Below are 14,968 nucleotides of genomic sequence, written 5' to 3'. Positions count from 1 at the left end.
TCACACGGTCCCAAAAAGGCCTACACAAGAGTGACATAAAGACCTGTACCTGTGCATGTGTATGTCTTACAAGTACCAGAAACTGTTTCAGCTTAGGATACAAAGAGATCAGGCATAATGAACCCAGCCAGCTAGAGAAGACAATGTTAGGGCTACTCTTCATTTCCATTATGCTTATTCTCAGCATTGTCGGAAGGTTGTTTTAGCAAAAGTACATACAAGAGCAAAATTCTTGTTTTTTGGGGTGCTTTCACCCTTGGGGTGTACTCACTGCACTACTAACCACCACAGGTTCAGGCTTAGCGAGCTGCAGGGCTGCGTGTCCTTTGCCGAAGTGCAAACTTGGGGCGTTTGGATTACCGGCTACTAAAAGCATGCAGTACACTACCAACAGCACCATGCCCCACATGCTGTAAAACAGAAGAAGATTTACTGGTATCGGAATAAGAAACTGAGTGCACGCTGGCGTTTTTCCGTGCGACAGGCGGGTGAGTATATTGGTGTGGTTGTGGTGGGCAGCTATGTACTGTTCGCAATTGTTTTTTGTTGACATGGGACCTAGTGGCCAGAAAATATAAACGTTGATTGGTGCTGAAAAATCATGTTTTCTGGGAACTTGCGAACCAGTAAAAAATAAGCGTAACTCTATTAGGTAATTTTTTATGTTCTCTATGGCGAACGTTGGCGCCGGGAAACCATACGTAACGGGATCGTGTCGACAAGGTTCTGTTTAATCAAACTTGTGGTATTCAACTCTGTATTGGTTATAGTGAAGCAAATTTTTGTTTGCAGGTGCCTCAATATATATGTTCAGGTAACAAAATATGTATAATACAGTCGCCAGCCATTTTTTTAAATGCCCGAATCTTTTGGACTTGCACAATTATTCGGCCTTTCCTGCAGCACCACCGCCTACTCCTAGCACTAGAACAATAATAACTGAAATTTGGGACGCCGCACGCTGTTTTGCATATTGACACGTGTACTTATCTTTATCAGGCAACCACATTTAGCCGCCTAACAAATGTTATCGCACAGCGCGGGACGTGCCTGCATGTATCCGTACTTTCTGGAAAGTTATCGATGCTTCTATCCGCTGTCTGTTGTCGCCGAACGTTGTGTTATCTGATTTCATCGCTTGACGCGAATGGTGTAGAACATTGTAGAAGGCATGCGGGTCCCAACGATTAGTGTGGAACATTCGATGACTGCTGTATAAAAGCCAATGCGCTTTACCCGCTGATCAGATTTTCGACAATCGCAGACCGTGTTCGCCGCTATCGTTGTGCTATAAGTCTAGCCTGTTTTGTGGGCACAGGTTCGCCCAATAAAAGTTAGTTTTGTCTTTCACAGTATTGCTACTGTGTTCTTAACGTCACCACCACGTGACATCTGGTGGAGGTGCTTTTGGTTCATGTACCGGACACCCCCGACAAGCCGTGATCCAAGCCCGGAACACAAAGACAACACCAACGTAGTCCCGGACCATCGAGCAAGCCGCCGTCTTCAACAACTGCCCCCGGAGCACGGACTTTTGCCTGAGACCACCAGGAAGATTGCCACCAAGTCCACCCCAATGGCAGCCCCAGCATCCCCCATCGTGCTGCAGCAGCCCAGGAAGCCTCCGACGTTCCGTGGTTCAACGTTCGAAGACCCGGAAAGCTGGCTTGAGACATACGAGAGGGTCGCTGTTTTTAACAACTGGAATAGCGACAACAAACTGCAACATGTCTTCTTCGCATTGGAAGACGCTGCCAGGACGTGGTTCGAGAACCGAGAAGCCACCTTAACGACCTGGGACCTGTTCTGAAGTGGCTTCCTGCAGACATTCGCATGCGTCGTACGCCGAGAACGAGCCCAAGTGCTATTAGAAACCCGGGTGCAACTACCAAATGAGACCACCGCGATTTTTACAGAAAAAATGAGCCGCCTATTCCGCCACGCCGACCCGGAAATGTCCGAGGAAAGGAAAGTCCGGTTACTAATGTGTGGTGTAAAGGAGGAGCTTTACGCCGGTATGGTACGAAACCCACCGAAGACCGTCGACGAGTTTCTTCGCGAGGCCACTAGCATCGAGAAGACACTCGAGATGCGAAACCCGCAATTCGACCGCCGCACCAACTCTACAAACTATGCCGGAGTTCATTCACTGGCCTCCGACGACCTGCGCGAGGCTATCAGGGCAGTCGTACAAGAGGAGCTTCAGAAGATCTTCCCGTCGTCGCAGCCTCAAGTGGCCTCGATCGCTGATATCGTCAAAGATGAGGTTCAGCGGTCGCTTGGAGTTCCGGAGGTGCAACCTCAATTACCGCAACCCCAGCCCGAAGTGATGACCTACGCCGCCATCGTACGCCGTCAAGGTCCTCCTCCGCGACCGCGCCAGGGCCGTGTAACGCAGCAATTCCGTCGACCGCCGCCGCCGCCGCCAGCATGCCCACCCGTCGCCCAGCGCAGCTAGCCGAGGAAAACCGACGTTTGGCGCGCTCCTGACCACCGCCCGCTCTGCTACCACTGCAGAGAAGCGGGTCACGTCTACCGACGATGCCCATACCGGGAGATGGGACTGCGAGGTTTCGCCGTCAACGCTCCGCGGCTGCAGCAAGGTGAACGCCCTCGCGATATCGCCGACTACCTCGCCGCTACTCAGTGGAGCTCTCGACGACCGTCGCGTTTGCCATCACCAGGCCGCTACCTGTCGCCACAGCGCCGACCATACACTGGCCCATCCCGGGGCCAGTCAGCGAGCCCATATCCGGAAAACTAAAAGCAGCACCCGATGGAGGTGCAGTTGCTGTTCGTCGAACTGACGAAGATCCTCCGCCGCCGACGAAGACGCCGAAGAAACTACCTCGACGACATAACGATACGCCGCCGTCCCGACGAAATCAGGAAGCCAAGACTACACCGATGAAAGACGACTTGACGACACGACGTTCCAGTTTCAAGTCAACGCGACGCAACCATGATCCGACGCCAAGACCCAACTGCAACGCCAGACAAAGAACCACCGACCGCGACGTACTTCTCGACGGCCACGCAGTCACTGCCTTAGTCGACATGGGCCGATTACTCCGTAATGAGCGGACACATCGCCGCCCAGTTGAAGAAGGTTAAGACTGCATGAGAGGGCCCCCAAATTCGGACCGCTGGAGGACGCCTCATTACGTCGACTGGAATCTGCACGGCAAGAATTACCGTTCATGACCGGACTTACCCTGCTACCTTCGTTGTCCTCCAACAGTGTTCACGAGACGTCATTCTCGGCATGGACTTCCTGAATCAACATGGTGCAGTCATTGACCTGAAGTCGAAATCGATAACGCTGTCGCAAGATCAAGCGATCAAGTGTGCTCGAATATCAAGTGAGCATCCCGCCGCGCTCCAGCATTATTATTTCCGTCGGCACCGAAACACCCGTTGACGTAGAAGGCGTCATTGAAGGCGACCAACGTCTACTGCTCGAGTGTGAAATTTGCGTCGCAAGAGGGATCACTCGGCTGCATGGAGGAAACATGAAGGTGTTGCTGACAAACTTCAGCCAGGAGTTCAAGCACATCAACAAGGGCACGACGATCGCATACATCGAGGAAATTCAGGAAACCAGCGATGCGTTTGTCTTCTCGGATTCTGTCGCATCTACCCCAATGACCGTAGTTCCCGAGCCAGACTTCGACATAAATCCAAGTCTCCCCGTGATTAAGAAGCAACAGCTCAGAAGTCTGCTTCGACGATACAAAGACTGCTTTTCGACGTCATCGAGGATTCGACAAACCCCAGTCGCAAAGCATTGCATAATAACCGAAGAGTGCGCTCGACCACTCCGCCAGAGCCCTTACCGAGTTTCGACGCGAGAACGCGTAGCTATAAGACACCAAGTCGACGAAATGCTGCGCGACGACATCATCCAGCCGTAGAAAAGCCCGTGGGCGTCTCCAGTTGTTTTAGTGAAGAAAAAGGACGGAACCCTACGTCTCTGCGTCGATTATCGTCGATTGAACAAAATCACGAAGAAAGACGTATACCCCCTCCCACGGATAGACGACGCATTGGATCGGCTCTGCAATGCTAAATACTTCTCATCAATGGACCTCAAGTCTGGCTACTGGCAAATAGAAGTCGACGAAAGGGATCGCCAAAAGACCGCATTTATCACGCCAGACGGCCTCTACGAGTTCAAGGTTATGCCATTCGGACTGTGCTCGGCGCCTGCAACGTTCCAGCGCGTCATGGACACAGTATTAGCAGGATTGAAGTGGCAGACCTGTCTCGTTTACTTGGATGACGTCGTCGTCTTGGCCGGAAATTTCGACAATCACCTCAAGTGGCTTGCGACAGTACTAGAAGCCATCAAGACGTCGGGGCTTACTCTGAAGCCGGAAAAATGCCGCTTCGCTTACGGTGAGCTTCTGTTCCTAGGCCACGTAATCAGCAAATCTGGTGTCCGTCCAGACCCGCAAAAGACAGCTGCAATCGCACAGTTCCCGCAACCCATCAACAAGAAGGCAGTGCGTAGATTCCTTGGCATGTTTGCCTACTATAGGCGCTTTGTCAAGGACTTTTCACGCATCGCTGAGCCGTTGACACGTCTAACTAAATGTGATGTTGAGTTCAAGTGGGAAACACCGCAAGCCGACGCATTTGAAGAACTCAAACGACGCATGCAGTCGCCGCCGGTACTTGTGCACTACAGCGAGTACGCTGATACAGAAATCCATTCTGACGCCAGTAGCCTAGGCCTCGGTGCCGTTCTAGTCCAGAGGAGAAACTGAGTCGAACAGGTGATAGCTTATGCTAGCCGGTCGCTGTCAAAAGCGGAAGGCAACTATTCTACGACCGAACAGGAATGCCTCGCCATCGTTTGGGCTACAGCTAAATTTCGCCCTTAACTTTATGGCAGGCCATTCAAAGTCGTCAGTGACCATCACGCGTTGTTTTGGCTAGCGAATATAAAGGATCCTTCAGGACGACTCGCGCGGTGGAGCCTCAGACTACAAGAATACGACATCACTGTCACCTACAAGTCCGGACGAAAACACTCCGATGCCGATTGCCTATCACGCGCCCCCATTGACCCGCCGCTGCAAGACGACGTGAATGACGACGCCTTCCTTGGAATGATAAGCGCAGAAGACTTCGCTGCACAGCAACTGGCAGACGCGGAGCTAAAAGGCCTCGTCGAATATTTGGAAGGGCACACCGACGTTGTCCCCAGGGCATTTAAGCGCGGATTATCTTCCTTCGCGCTTCAAAACAATCTACTCGTGAAGAAGAACTTCTCCCCAGTCTGCGCCAACTACCTTCTTGTTGTCCCGTCAGGACTTCGTCCAGAAGTATTGCACGCCCTACATGACGATCCGACCGCTGGACACCTAGGATTTTCCCGGACACTATCGAGGATACAAGAAAAGTATTATTGGCCGCACCTGACTGCCGATGTCGCCCGTTATGTCAGAACATGCCGAGACTGTCAGCGACGCAAGACATCGCCGACAAGGCCAGCCGGATTACTACAGCCAATCGAGCCTCCTTGCTGACCATTCCAGCAGATCAGGATGGACCTGCTGGGACCCTTTCCGACATCAACAACCGGAAATAAGTGGATCGTCGTGGCGACGGACTACCTCACCCGCTTCGCTGAAACTAAAGCACTGCCGAAAGGTAGCGCAGCCGAAGTGGCAAAATTCTTTGTCGAAAACATCCTGCTGCGACATGGCGCCCCAGAAGTCCTCATCACCGACAGAGGAATGGCCATTACAGCGGAGCTCACTCAAGCCATTCTGAACTACAGTCAGACAAGGCACAGGAGGACAACGGCCTACCACCCGCAGACGAATGGTCTTACGGAGCGGCTGAATAAGACCCTCGCCGACATGCTAGCGATGTACGTCGACGTCGAACACAGGACGTGGGATGCCGTCCTGCCGTACGTAACATTCGCTTACAACACGGCGGTGTAAGAAACAACACAGATCACGCCGTTCAAGTTGGTTTACGGGAGGAACTCGACGACGACGCTCGACGCCATGTTGCCGCACGTCACTGACGAAGAGAATCTTGACGTCGCTACCTATCTCCAGCGCGCCGAAGAAGCCCGACAACTCGCCCGCCTACGGATCAAAAACCTTCAGCGTACCGACAGCCGACACTACAACCTCCGACGAAGCTTCGTCGAGTACCAGCCCGGCGACCGTGTTTGGGTATGGACCCCGATTCGCCGACGAGGACTGAGTGAGAAACTACTGCGACGCTATTTCGGACCCTACAAGGTCATCCGACGTATTGGCGCACTGGACTATGAGGTCGTGCCAGACGACATTTCGCATTCACAGCGGCGCCGCGCACGACCTGAAGTGGTCCACGTGGTGCGTCTTAAACCGTTTTACAGACGCTAACGAACTTCCCTTATTTTGTTGTTTTCTTTGCTACAAGTGATTATTTATTACTTTCGATTGTTTGCAGCATCGATTCGATGCTTTTTAAGAGGGGGGTAATGACACGTGTACTTATCTTTATCAGGCGACCACGTTTAGCCGCCTAACAAATGTTATCGCACAGCGCGGGACGTGCCTGCATGTATCCGAACTTTCTGGAAAGTTATCGATGCTTCTATCCGCTGTCTGTTGTCGCCGAACGTTGTGTTATCTGATTTCATCGCTTGACGCGTATGGTGTAGAACATTGTAGAAGGCATGCGGGTCCCAATGATTAGTGTGGAACATTCGATGACTACTGTATAAAAGCCGACGCGCTTTACCTGCTGATCAGATTTTCGACAATCGCAGACCGTGTTCGCCGCTATCGTTGTGCTATAAGTCTAGCCTGTTTTGTGGGCACAGGTTCGCCCAATAAAAGTTAGTTTTGGCCGCCGCATATTGCACACGACATGACTATCTCTTTGGAGAGACTGCAGTCATGTTCACCTTTGCCCGCTGCTGCACCGCAACTTGCGTTTCAAACAAGACAGCAGAGCAATTACAGAATCGCGACTTAAGATAACGAACCGCATCTACCACGCATCCGAGCCAGCCGTGGCCTCAACAGCGTGAGGGAGAAAATCCGATTTTCGCTTGGTAGCCGGCATATAAGCAAAGTCTTGCCATTTTTCTTGTGCCTTCTTCACTTTCTCCAAATCATCAGGCTGCATTAGTAGAGCTGGAATGCCGCATGAACACCGGCCGCTGCCAAAAACGCTTTCATCTGCTAAGCCTATCCTGTAGTCACTGGGGGGAGACTCCGGTGGGGCTTGGCATGGGTAGCAAACTATTGCCGGCATCTTCCACAGCTACGGCACACTTTGGAAAGTCTCACAACCCTCATTTCTTTTTCTGTTCGCCAAATTTATGGCTTGTAGCAAACTGAACATGACATTGTTTTGTGCCGAGTTTTGCACCCCCGAGCAGACGACGGCGAAAAGCTGCCAGTGGCATGGTGCTATGACACTCGCATGCACTCAACGAATGGAATTTTGCATGGAGACTACTTTTTAGTGGGCTTTTTCTTCGTAGCCATTCAGCGCACAGAGTAGCGTTTGCGCGAAAACTAAACGAGAAGATCAAAAGCGTGGCAGTTTGGGCGCGTTGGTATGTCATGACTGTTAACAGTAACAGTAAACGAGAAGAGTTGCTCTTTCAAACAAGACCAATATGGCTGCAATCGGAAACTTAAAAAACAACTGTGCATCATAAAAAAAGGCCCTTTTTTGCGCGTTCGACAGTAAAAATACAGCTCGCCGAGGCGATATAAAACAGCATTATGACCAATATATTGGTGCAAAATGCTGTAGACACTGTAGACACTCAGATCAGACACTGAAGATGAGACTGTAGATCAGACACTGTAGAATCCAGAAATAATGTTTACAGAAAAGTGATTTTTCCCCGATCTGTCTCTAAGACCCATCTCCCCCTTTAACAGAAGAAGGATAAGTTACATAGCCACACAAGCAGACTATGCCACAAAGGCAAACTCACATGAGCATCGAGACATGCCTTCTTCCTTCACTGACCAGCTGACAACTGCGTCCCACGCTTCAGTCACACTGATTGTCACGAGCTTGAGCACGGAGGTCCCTTTCTATCATGCATTCCATGTCACCCCACTCATGGAGAGCGGCATCAGCTGGGCCGATGTTCTTGCCAATCACATGTAGTCTCCCAATATTCATGGGCTCGTCCCTTATCTGTCTAGCTGTTTGCAAGATGGTAAAGTCCATCCTGGCAGGCTCTTCAAAATTGTGGGCAAATGTGTGGGCACATAACAGCCAGACATACTGAGGAGCCATCCAAGGCGGAGAGTAACAAATTTGTGCACATGGCAGTAGACATGAGACTAGGCACAAAAGAACAAATACACTTAGTACGTAAGACAAGTGTGACATGTTAATGTTGCTAATCTCAGTTCAAGCTCTGCAGCACTCACAGTTACACTCGCAGAAGTGGCAGTGACGGAAGCAGGGGCGCAGCCGGACTGTGGCAGGATCTGACAGGCAGCACAGTCTCCAAGGGCAGCACTGGAAGCCGTAGCAAAGCCCAGTCTCACAGGCTCAGGACCAGTGATGTCAGGACATTGCCCAGCACTCAGTCCGTAGTGCCCGACAAGAGCCTGCAGTGTTGTCCCACTCCGATCAGCTCGTTGGCCCCGTCGTCTCGGGCCAATCTCACGTGACACGCATGCTAATCGCGTGCACACTCGCACTTTTCAGCCCCACACACCAAGCACAAGGACCGCAGGAACATAGCACATCTCTCCTTACTTCGTAAGGTTTACTACCATAACCCTCGCCTTAAGCAAGAATTACTTTCCCACCCTTCATTCATATCATCTCATATTGACCATCATTATAAAGTATTTGTTCCTCATTGTCACACTAACCAACACTTAAATTATTTTGTTCCTCAAACTTGTAATGATTGGAACCACTTATCCACCTCCATTGTATCTATTACAGACCCCAGTGACTTTAAAGATGTGCTTGAATATGTTACCTAATATTTACTTTTTTTTCTATTTATTCTTACCACTCCCTTCTGTAACACCCTATGGGCCCTGAAGGTATTCAAATAAATAAAATAAATAAATAAATTCCGCAACTCGCACACGTCAAATACCGTCCTCCTACTACAGGGTCCCCTTAACTCTTCCTGGACACCTACGGTTGTTTCCTCTCCTAGATTTTTTTTCTTTTGAAGCGTGCGAGTTTCCTGTTTAGGCTTTCAAACAGCACACTGTTTCAATCTTCCACTACTTCAAAAGCAGTAGTTCACTGCTGTTGGACTCTTGCGGCAACATTTTTTCCCAAACACGATGACCTCCGTGGCATGATACATGCTGAACCCAAAAGTCTTATATGGAAAGACCTCCATGACATGATGCATACTGAACCCAAAGGTCTTATATGGAAAGAAACTTAAAATTACATATTTTATGCATGGTAAGTTCACATCAGGCAAGAAATGAAGTGCTAGGCTCCATTATTGCAGCTTTTCATGTCATTGAAGGTGGTGGTCACCTGGAGTGACCATCATACCTGGTTGATTCCACGAGAGATCAACACGGGTCAAAAATTTCATATTTTAGATTTCATTGAATATTTTATATTTTATGCGCATATCACTAGGTAGCACTAAAGTGAACGTGGCTTCTTTGCCAAATGAATATTTTAGGAGGAAAAAAATAACGAGATTCTTCAGTATGGAGGTGCCTATTTAATGCACAAGGTATTTTCACAAATTCACAACGATGTGAAATACATTATGTTACAGCTACAAAGGATACATTCTTGTGTGTAAAACCTAGACGTAAAGAAGGGTCAGCTAGCACTGTTTCAGGCTTCCGTGCAAAACGGAAGTGTTTTTAAAAAAATGCTTAATTTGCTACAATCTTCAAAAGTTGCTATATTTACGATTTTTTATCAACTAAACCAATACATGTAGCCTTTTGAAATTTGCTGGACTGCGAGACCTTAACCTATTCAACAATTGTGCTGAATATTCTTGCTGTATCACAAATTGCCATTTCTACAATTCGCCTCAAATTTGAAGTTTTGACAAAAATGAACGCTATCTAAAAATGAAAATAAAAAAACCCCATCGTAAATTTTTCTCAAAATCTCGTAAACAACTATTCACAGGCATGTGAAAAAGAATATTAAAAAACATGTTGCATTGTTTTGTTTGTAGTCACAATACAGGTGGTAGAAATGAGAGCTTTGCCAGAATGCAGCAAGGTGCTGAGGAAAAGGAACTTCGGGGTAAAAAGAGCGTGCCTAAGGCTCTGACTTGCCTAAACGTGACCGTAATGGCGACGTAAAGGCAGTTTTGACCTTATAATTAATACTTCTGCATAAAAGTGTGTTTAGTACACTACTTATTCGCTTGAAAGGGAATAACGAAGCGTCAGCATAGCCATTACGTGGCTCATATTATTTAACAGCAAGTGCGTGCGCCTTGCAGCGTAGATAATTTGTGCCTTCTGTTAATGCAGGGTTTTTATTTCTTTCTGTGCTACAGAATTAACAGTTAACTCTGCATAAATGTACACAGGTAACAGAATGTACGGCAGGTAAATGCCTCCAAAAATGTCGTACGTCATTATACAACCTAAGAGGCGGTGGTGGGAGTGGCGATGGTGTTGGTTAAGGCAGGGTTAGCTGGCAGATAGTTCCAGCGATTGCTTATTTTACCGCCTCTGAAGAAAAAGAAAAAAAAGGAACTGTTAGAATACTACATAATCAAAAGTTCACAGTCCCTAAGTATCACCACTTGTCGGAAAGTTCAGTTTCTTAGAAAAGCTGGAAAGGAGCACGAGACTTCCTCTTTCAGATACTAGGGTCTATTGCGAAACATTACCTGGTCCGCGCACTCTTGAGGAAATTGCCTTCTGTGCAAAGCCTCAAGTAGAGCATCTATTTATTCATTGAAGTAGTGGCAAGACCGAATGCTAAACGATGATAGCGTGCTGAGAACACATCCTAAGTTTACGAAGTGCTGCAGTACTGGCAGCTCTTTCCGCATTTTTCTATAGGACCAGCTTATCCTGAGGGCCAGATCACGCAGTGCTAATGGAGCGAATCCAATGCGCAGTGGCACAGTTGCTTGCCTGTTGACTTACTGACCTGTCAGTGCACACTTGTTGACAATCAGCACATGCCGCATGGAGGCAGGGAGAGGGCACAAGGAACTTCGAGCATACCCGCTGTATACGCTCAGAAAGGCTTGATCCTTTTCCATTTACCTGCAGCAGTCCGAGGCACTAATACAACGCGATCAAAATTGGTGGCGTCAGGCTCGCTTAACCAAATGTGCCATAACTGTATGCCCGGAACACGTGGCAAAGATTTCCACTGGTTCCTTTTGAGGCGGCGAAAGTTCTCTACTTCATCCACATCTGCACAGAGCAGTTTGACGTTTTTCAGCATTGCGGCCATCTGCGCCACTGTTTCAGAGGCTGACCTAATGATGTAGTGCTGTGTGCTCCGAAATTGTACAGCGAGGCTTGGTGCTTTACTAAGCCACCAACACCATCGCAAGCATTTTTGCCGTGTCTTGTGGCCGAAAAAAGCCACTTTGTTGACGCGTGCTTCTTCTGTGACAGCTGCTAAAGCTGATACTTGTTTTTGAAATGGCTACTGGCGCCGTCAGACACGTATGTAGCATGTTTGCAAAGCTGAAGTTCTTCCTTCATGCACTCATAGATTTTTTCCAGTGCAAAGCAAGCATGTGCAGCATCATGACATACGTCATCACTGAGAACCGCAAAACATTGAGTGGATCCGCTACTCGTGACGACACACACAAATAGCGAGACCTGTTTTTTTGTGCCAATGGTATGATTGTACGTCGTTCGGTACAACAGCTGTCCAATTCTCTGCAAAGTCAAAGGCACGGGATCCGGGCTGTTCAATACATTTGGCATCGTGTATTGCTGATGCTTGAATGCCTTTATATAACCATGGGTGATCCACTTGACAAGCCACGCACCAAGCTCCTGGAGAAAGGTAGTACCCTGCGCTGTCTTTTTGACGAGGTCGCCATTTTCCCACACCGCATTGTTTACCTCTGTCTCTTCAGGGATTCCCAAAATTGCAGTAGTAAAAGCATCCTCATTTGCACAACAATCACAATCGCCCAGGGAAGAATCGGTCGTGAGTGAGGTGCAAAGACATAGTTCTTTGAGGTGGGTAATTGTGTAGGCACCTTCAATGAGCTTTTCTAGCGCGGAAACACACTGTGTGGCGTTGGCGGAATACATGCAAAGGTACACTTCTTGTTGTGGAGCAAAAAGAACCCATTTCGGCCAGAGATAATCAAGCTTTGAGAGCCCAATAGATGTATCCGGATTGGCTTCCTTAAAGAGACCATATGTCTCCTTTACCGAGCGGGTCATGAATCTCTTGGCAGCAGACTGTTTGTTTCCATCAATCGAAACAGATACTACGTCCCTTTTGTTGGCACTCTGCCGAGCACATCCATGCTCGTCTTTCGTATAATATTCCACAGCAGTATAAACGTCTGTTGGGTTCAACCGTGTTCTCTCAGGTGCGTCTGGTGCTGACCATATTCCACGTTTCTCGCGCCAACGTCGGGATTTGTATGTCATGTAGGCTGACAAACTTGGAATGAAAACTTGAACTTTTCAGCGCTCCAGCTGGCTTCGCAGTAGAGCCAACAAGCGCATTCACTTTTGGTACGAAGAGCACATGTCATAGGTTTCTATAAATTTGGCGACCCATTCGGTGCACATGCCTCATTTGGTACCTGAGGGGTCCAAATGGCGCTTGCACTATACGAAGTAAGATTTGGACCTTGCAGTGGCAGCGAGTTGAATTTGCTTCAGCACCGGGCGAAAGTTCCTTCGTCGCGAACCCGACTTCTGCTGATGAACGTGAGGCAAACTTTCAAGTGGCACTTCTTTCTACCTCCCAGTTCGTCTTCTTCCGGCAAGAATTCATTGCCTCCCGTGGATTCACTTCCCATGCTTCTACACTCTATCAACTCTAGCAGCCGCATCTGAAAGCATGAACTAAATATGGGCGCCAATGATGGCCGAGGAGAGGCATGGCTCCACGAATTTATGTCGGAAATTCTGACATTTTAGAATGGCGTGGTTGAAATAATTATAGTTTACTAAAACTGCCTTTACGTCACCATTACGGTCAAGTCTAGGCAAGTCAGAGCCTTATGCATGCTCTTTTTACCCCGAAGTTCCTTTTCCTCAGCACCTTGCTGCATTCTGGCAAAGCTCTCATTTCTACCACCTGTATTGTGATTACAAACAAAATAATGCAACATGTTTTTTAATATTCTTTTTTACATGCCTGTGAATAGTTGTTTACGAGATTTTGAGAAAAATTTACGATGGTGTTTTTTTTATTTTCATTTTTAGATAGCGTTCATTTTTGTCAAAACTTCAAATTTGAGGCGAATTGTAAAAATGGCAATTTGTGATACAGCAAGAATATTCAGCACAATTGTTGAATAGGTTAAGGTCTCGCAGTCCAGCAAATTTCAAAAGGCTACATGTATTGGTTTAGTTGATAAAAAATCGTAAATATAGCAACTTTTGAAGATTGTAGCAAATTAAGCATTTTTTTAAAAACACTTCCGTTTTGCACGGAAGCCTGAAACAGTGCTAGCTGACCGTTCTTTACGTCTAGGTTTTACACACAAGAATGTATCCTTTGTAGCTGTAACATAATGTATTTCACACCGTTGTGAATTTGTGAAAATACCTTGTGCATTAATAGGCACCTCCATACTGAAGAATCTCGTTATTTTTTTTCCTCCTAAAATATTCATTTGGCAAAGAAGCCACGTTCACTTTAGTGCTACCTAGTGATATGCGCATAAAATATAAAATATTCAATGAAATCTAAAATATGAAATTTTTGACCCGTGTTGATCTCTCGTGGAATCACCCACAGTCTGAAATGTCTTTAGAGGGCTGGTTTTTATAATTATTGCTTGGTGTTTAATATTGGGAGTTTGTAGAAATTATATCACACTCTGATGTTTACCCAGAGTGTGACAAATCAAATGATAGGGATTCGGACTTTTAAGCTCATGATGCAGTTTACTGGAATGCTCAGAGAAAGAGCCGGCACAAGAACACCCCTTCACACTGTGTGAGCCTCCTAGTTCCTCTCATGACTGTAAAGGTTGCCTATATGGAGTCTGTCCTACAAGAACCCTTTGCGCATGGTTGTGACCTCAGGTGACCACCTCACTTCGCGCTTGTCTTCGTCATTCTTTTGGTCCTTTGTCCTTGTATGCGCTGAAAGTGATGTTTGAAACACCTTACTCTGTTTGACTGAAAAGTGAAAAAAAAAATACTTTTTTCGTTGTGAGAATGGCATTTCTTGACCCAAGATTCACCTTTTCCTTTTTAAGTAAAATTCAGTTTTACTCGCAGAAGGAACTGAACATAAAAGAGTTTCTGAAAATTTTGTATGCAGTAAAAGAGGCTTCAATTGTGCCTTCTGGCAAAGTCTTCAACATGATGCGATGGTTGCTGCAGGAAAACGCGGCACGTGAGCATCATCTTGTTCATGGGCTGTGTGTCCAAGCCACAGCTGACCATTGTGACACAGTGGTGCGAGGGCTCCAGCCTGTACAAGCACCTGCATGTGCTCGAGTCAAAATTCGAGATGCTGCAGGTCATCGACATTGCCCGACAGACGGCACAGGGCATGGAGTGAGTACACATGGTGCATGCCCCTCCTGGGGCTCAGTGGTTGTTGTTTTCCTTCTGTTTGTGTCAGGCAGTGTCTACTACTCTCTCTGCTTTAGTAAGATTTGCATGTTCTGTCAAATTTATGTTTCATCTGTCAATTACGACTTGTTGGACTAGTTGGTACATGTTCATCTTCATAGAAATGACACTGGACAAGACAGTGAATAGTAGTCGAAGACAGTACAGGTGCCAGTAACAACTTATTTAACAATAATAACAACCTTATTTATTTATTGACA

The 14,968-nt window shown here is 47.4% G+C and overlaps 1 protein-coding gene across 5 annotated transcripts in view; it reads left to right on the top strand.

Moving 5' to 3' along the window:
- The window catches only part of Raf (Raf oncogene), a 275,768-nt gene that overhangs the window by 132,883 nt on the left and 127,917 nt on the right, over positions 1 to 14,968 (top strand). For 4 of the 5 annotated variants that reach the window (XM_070538212.1, XM_070538215.1, XM_070538213.1 and 1 more), the window contains one exon: positions 14,514 to 14,690. The exons of the other annotated variant lie outside the window; for it this stretch is intronic. In XM_070538212.1, the coding sequence (XP_070394313.1) occupies positions 14,514 to 14,690 (177 nt within the window). The remainder of the gene's footprint in view (positions 1 to 14,513; positions 14,691 to 14,968) is intronic. 5 annotated transcript variants of the gene reach the window in all.

Source organism: Dermacentor albipictus, chromosome 5 (genome assembly GCF_038994185.2).
Source record: "Dermacentor albipictus isolate Rhodes 1998 colony chromosome 5, USDA_Dalb.pri_finalv2, whole genome shotgun sequence".
NCBI classification, from domain to species: Eukaryota; Metazoa; Arthropoda; class Arachnida; order Ixodida; family Ixodidae; genus Dermacentor; species Dermacentor albipictus.
Note: the sequence above shows the minus strand (reverse complement) of the source record. Positions and strands in the feature narration are given on the sequence as shown.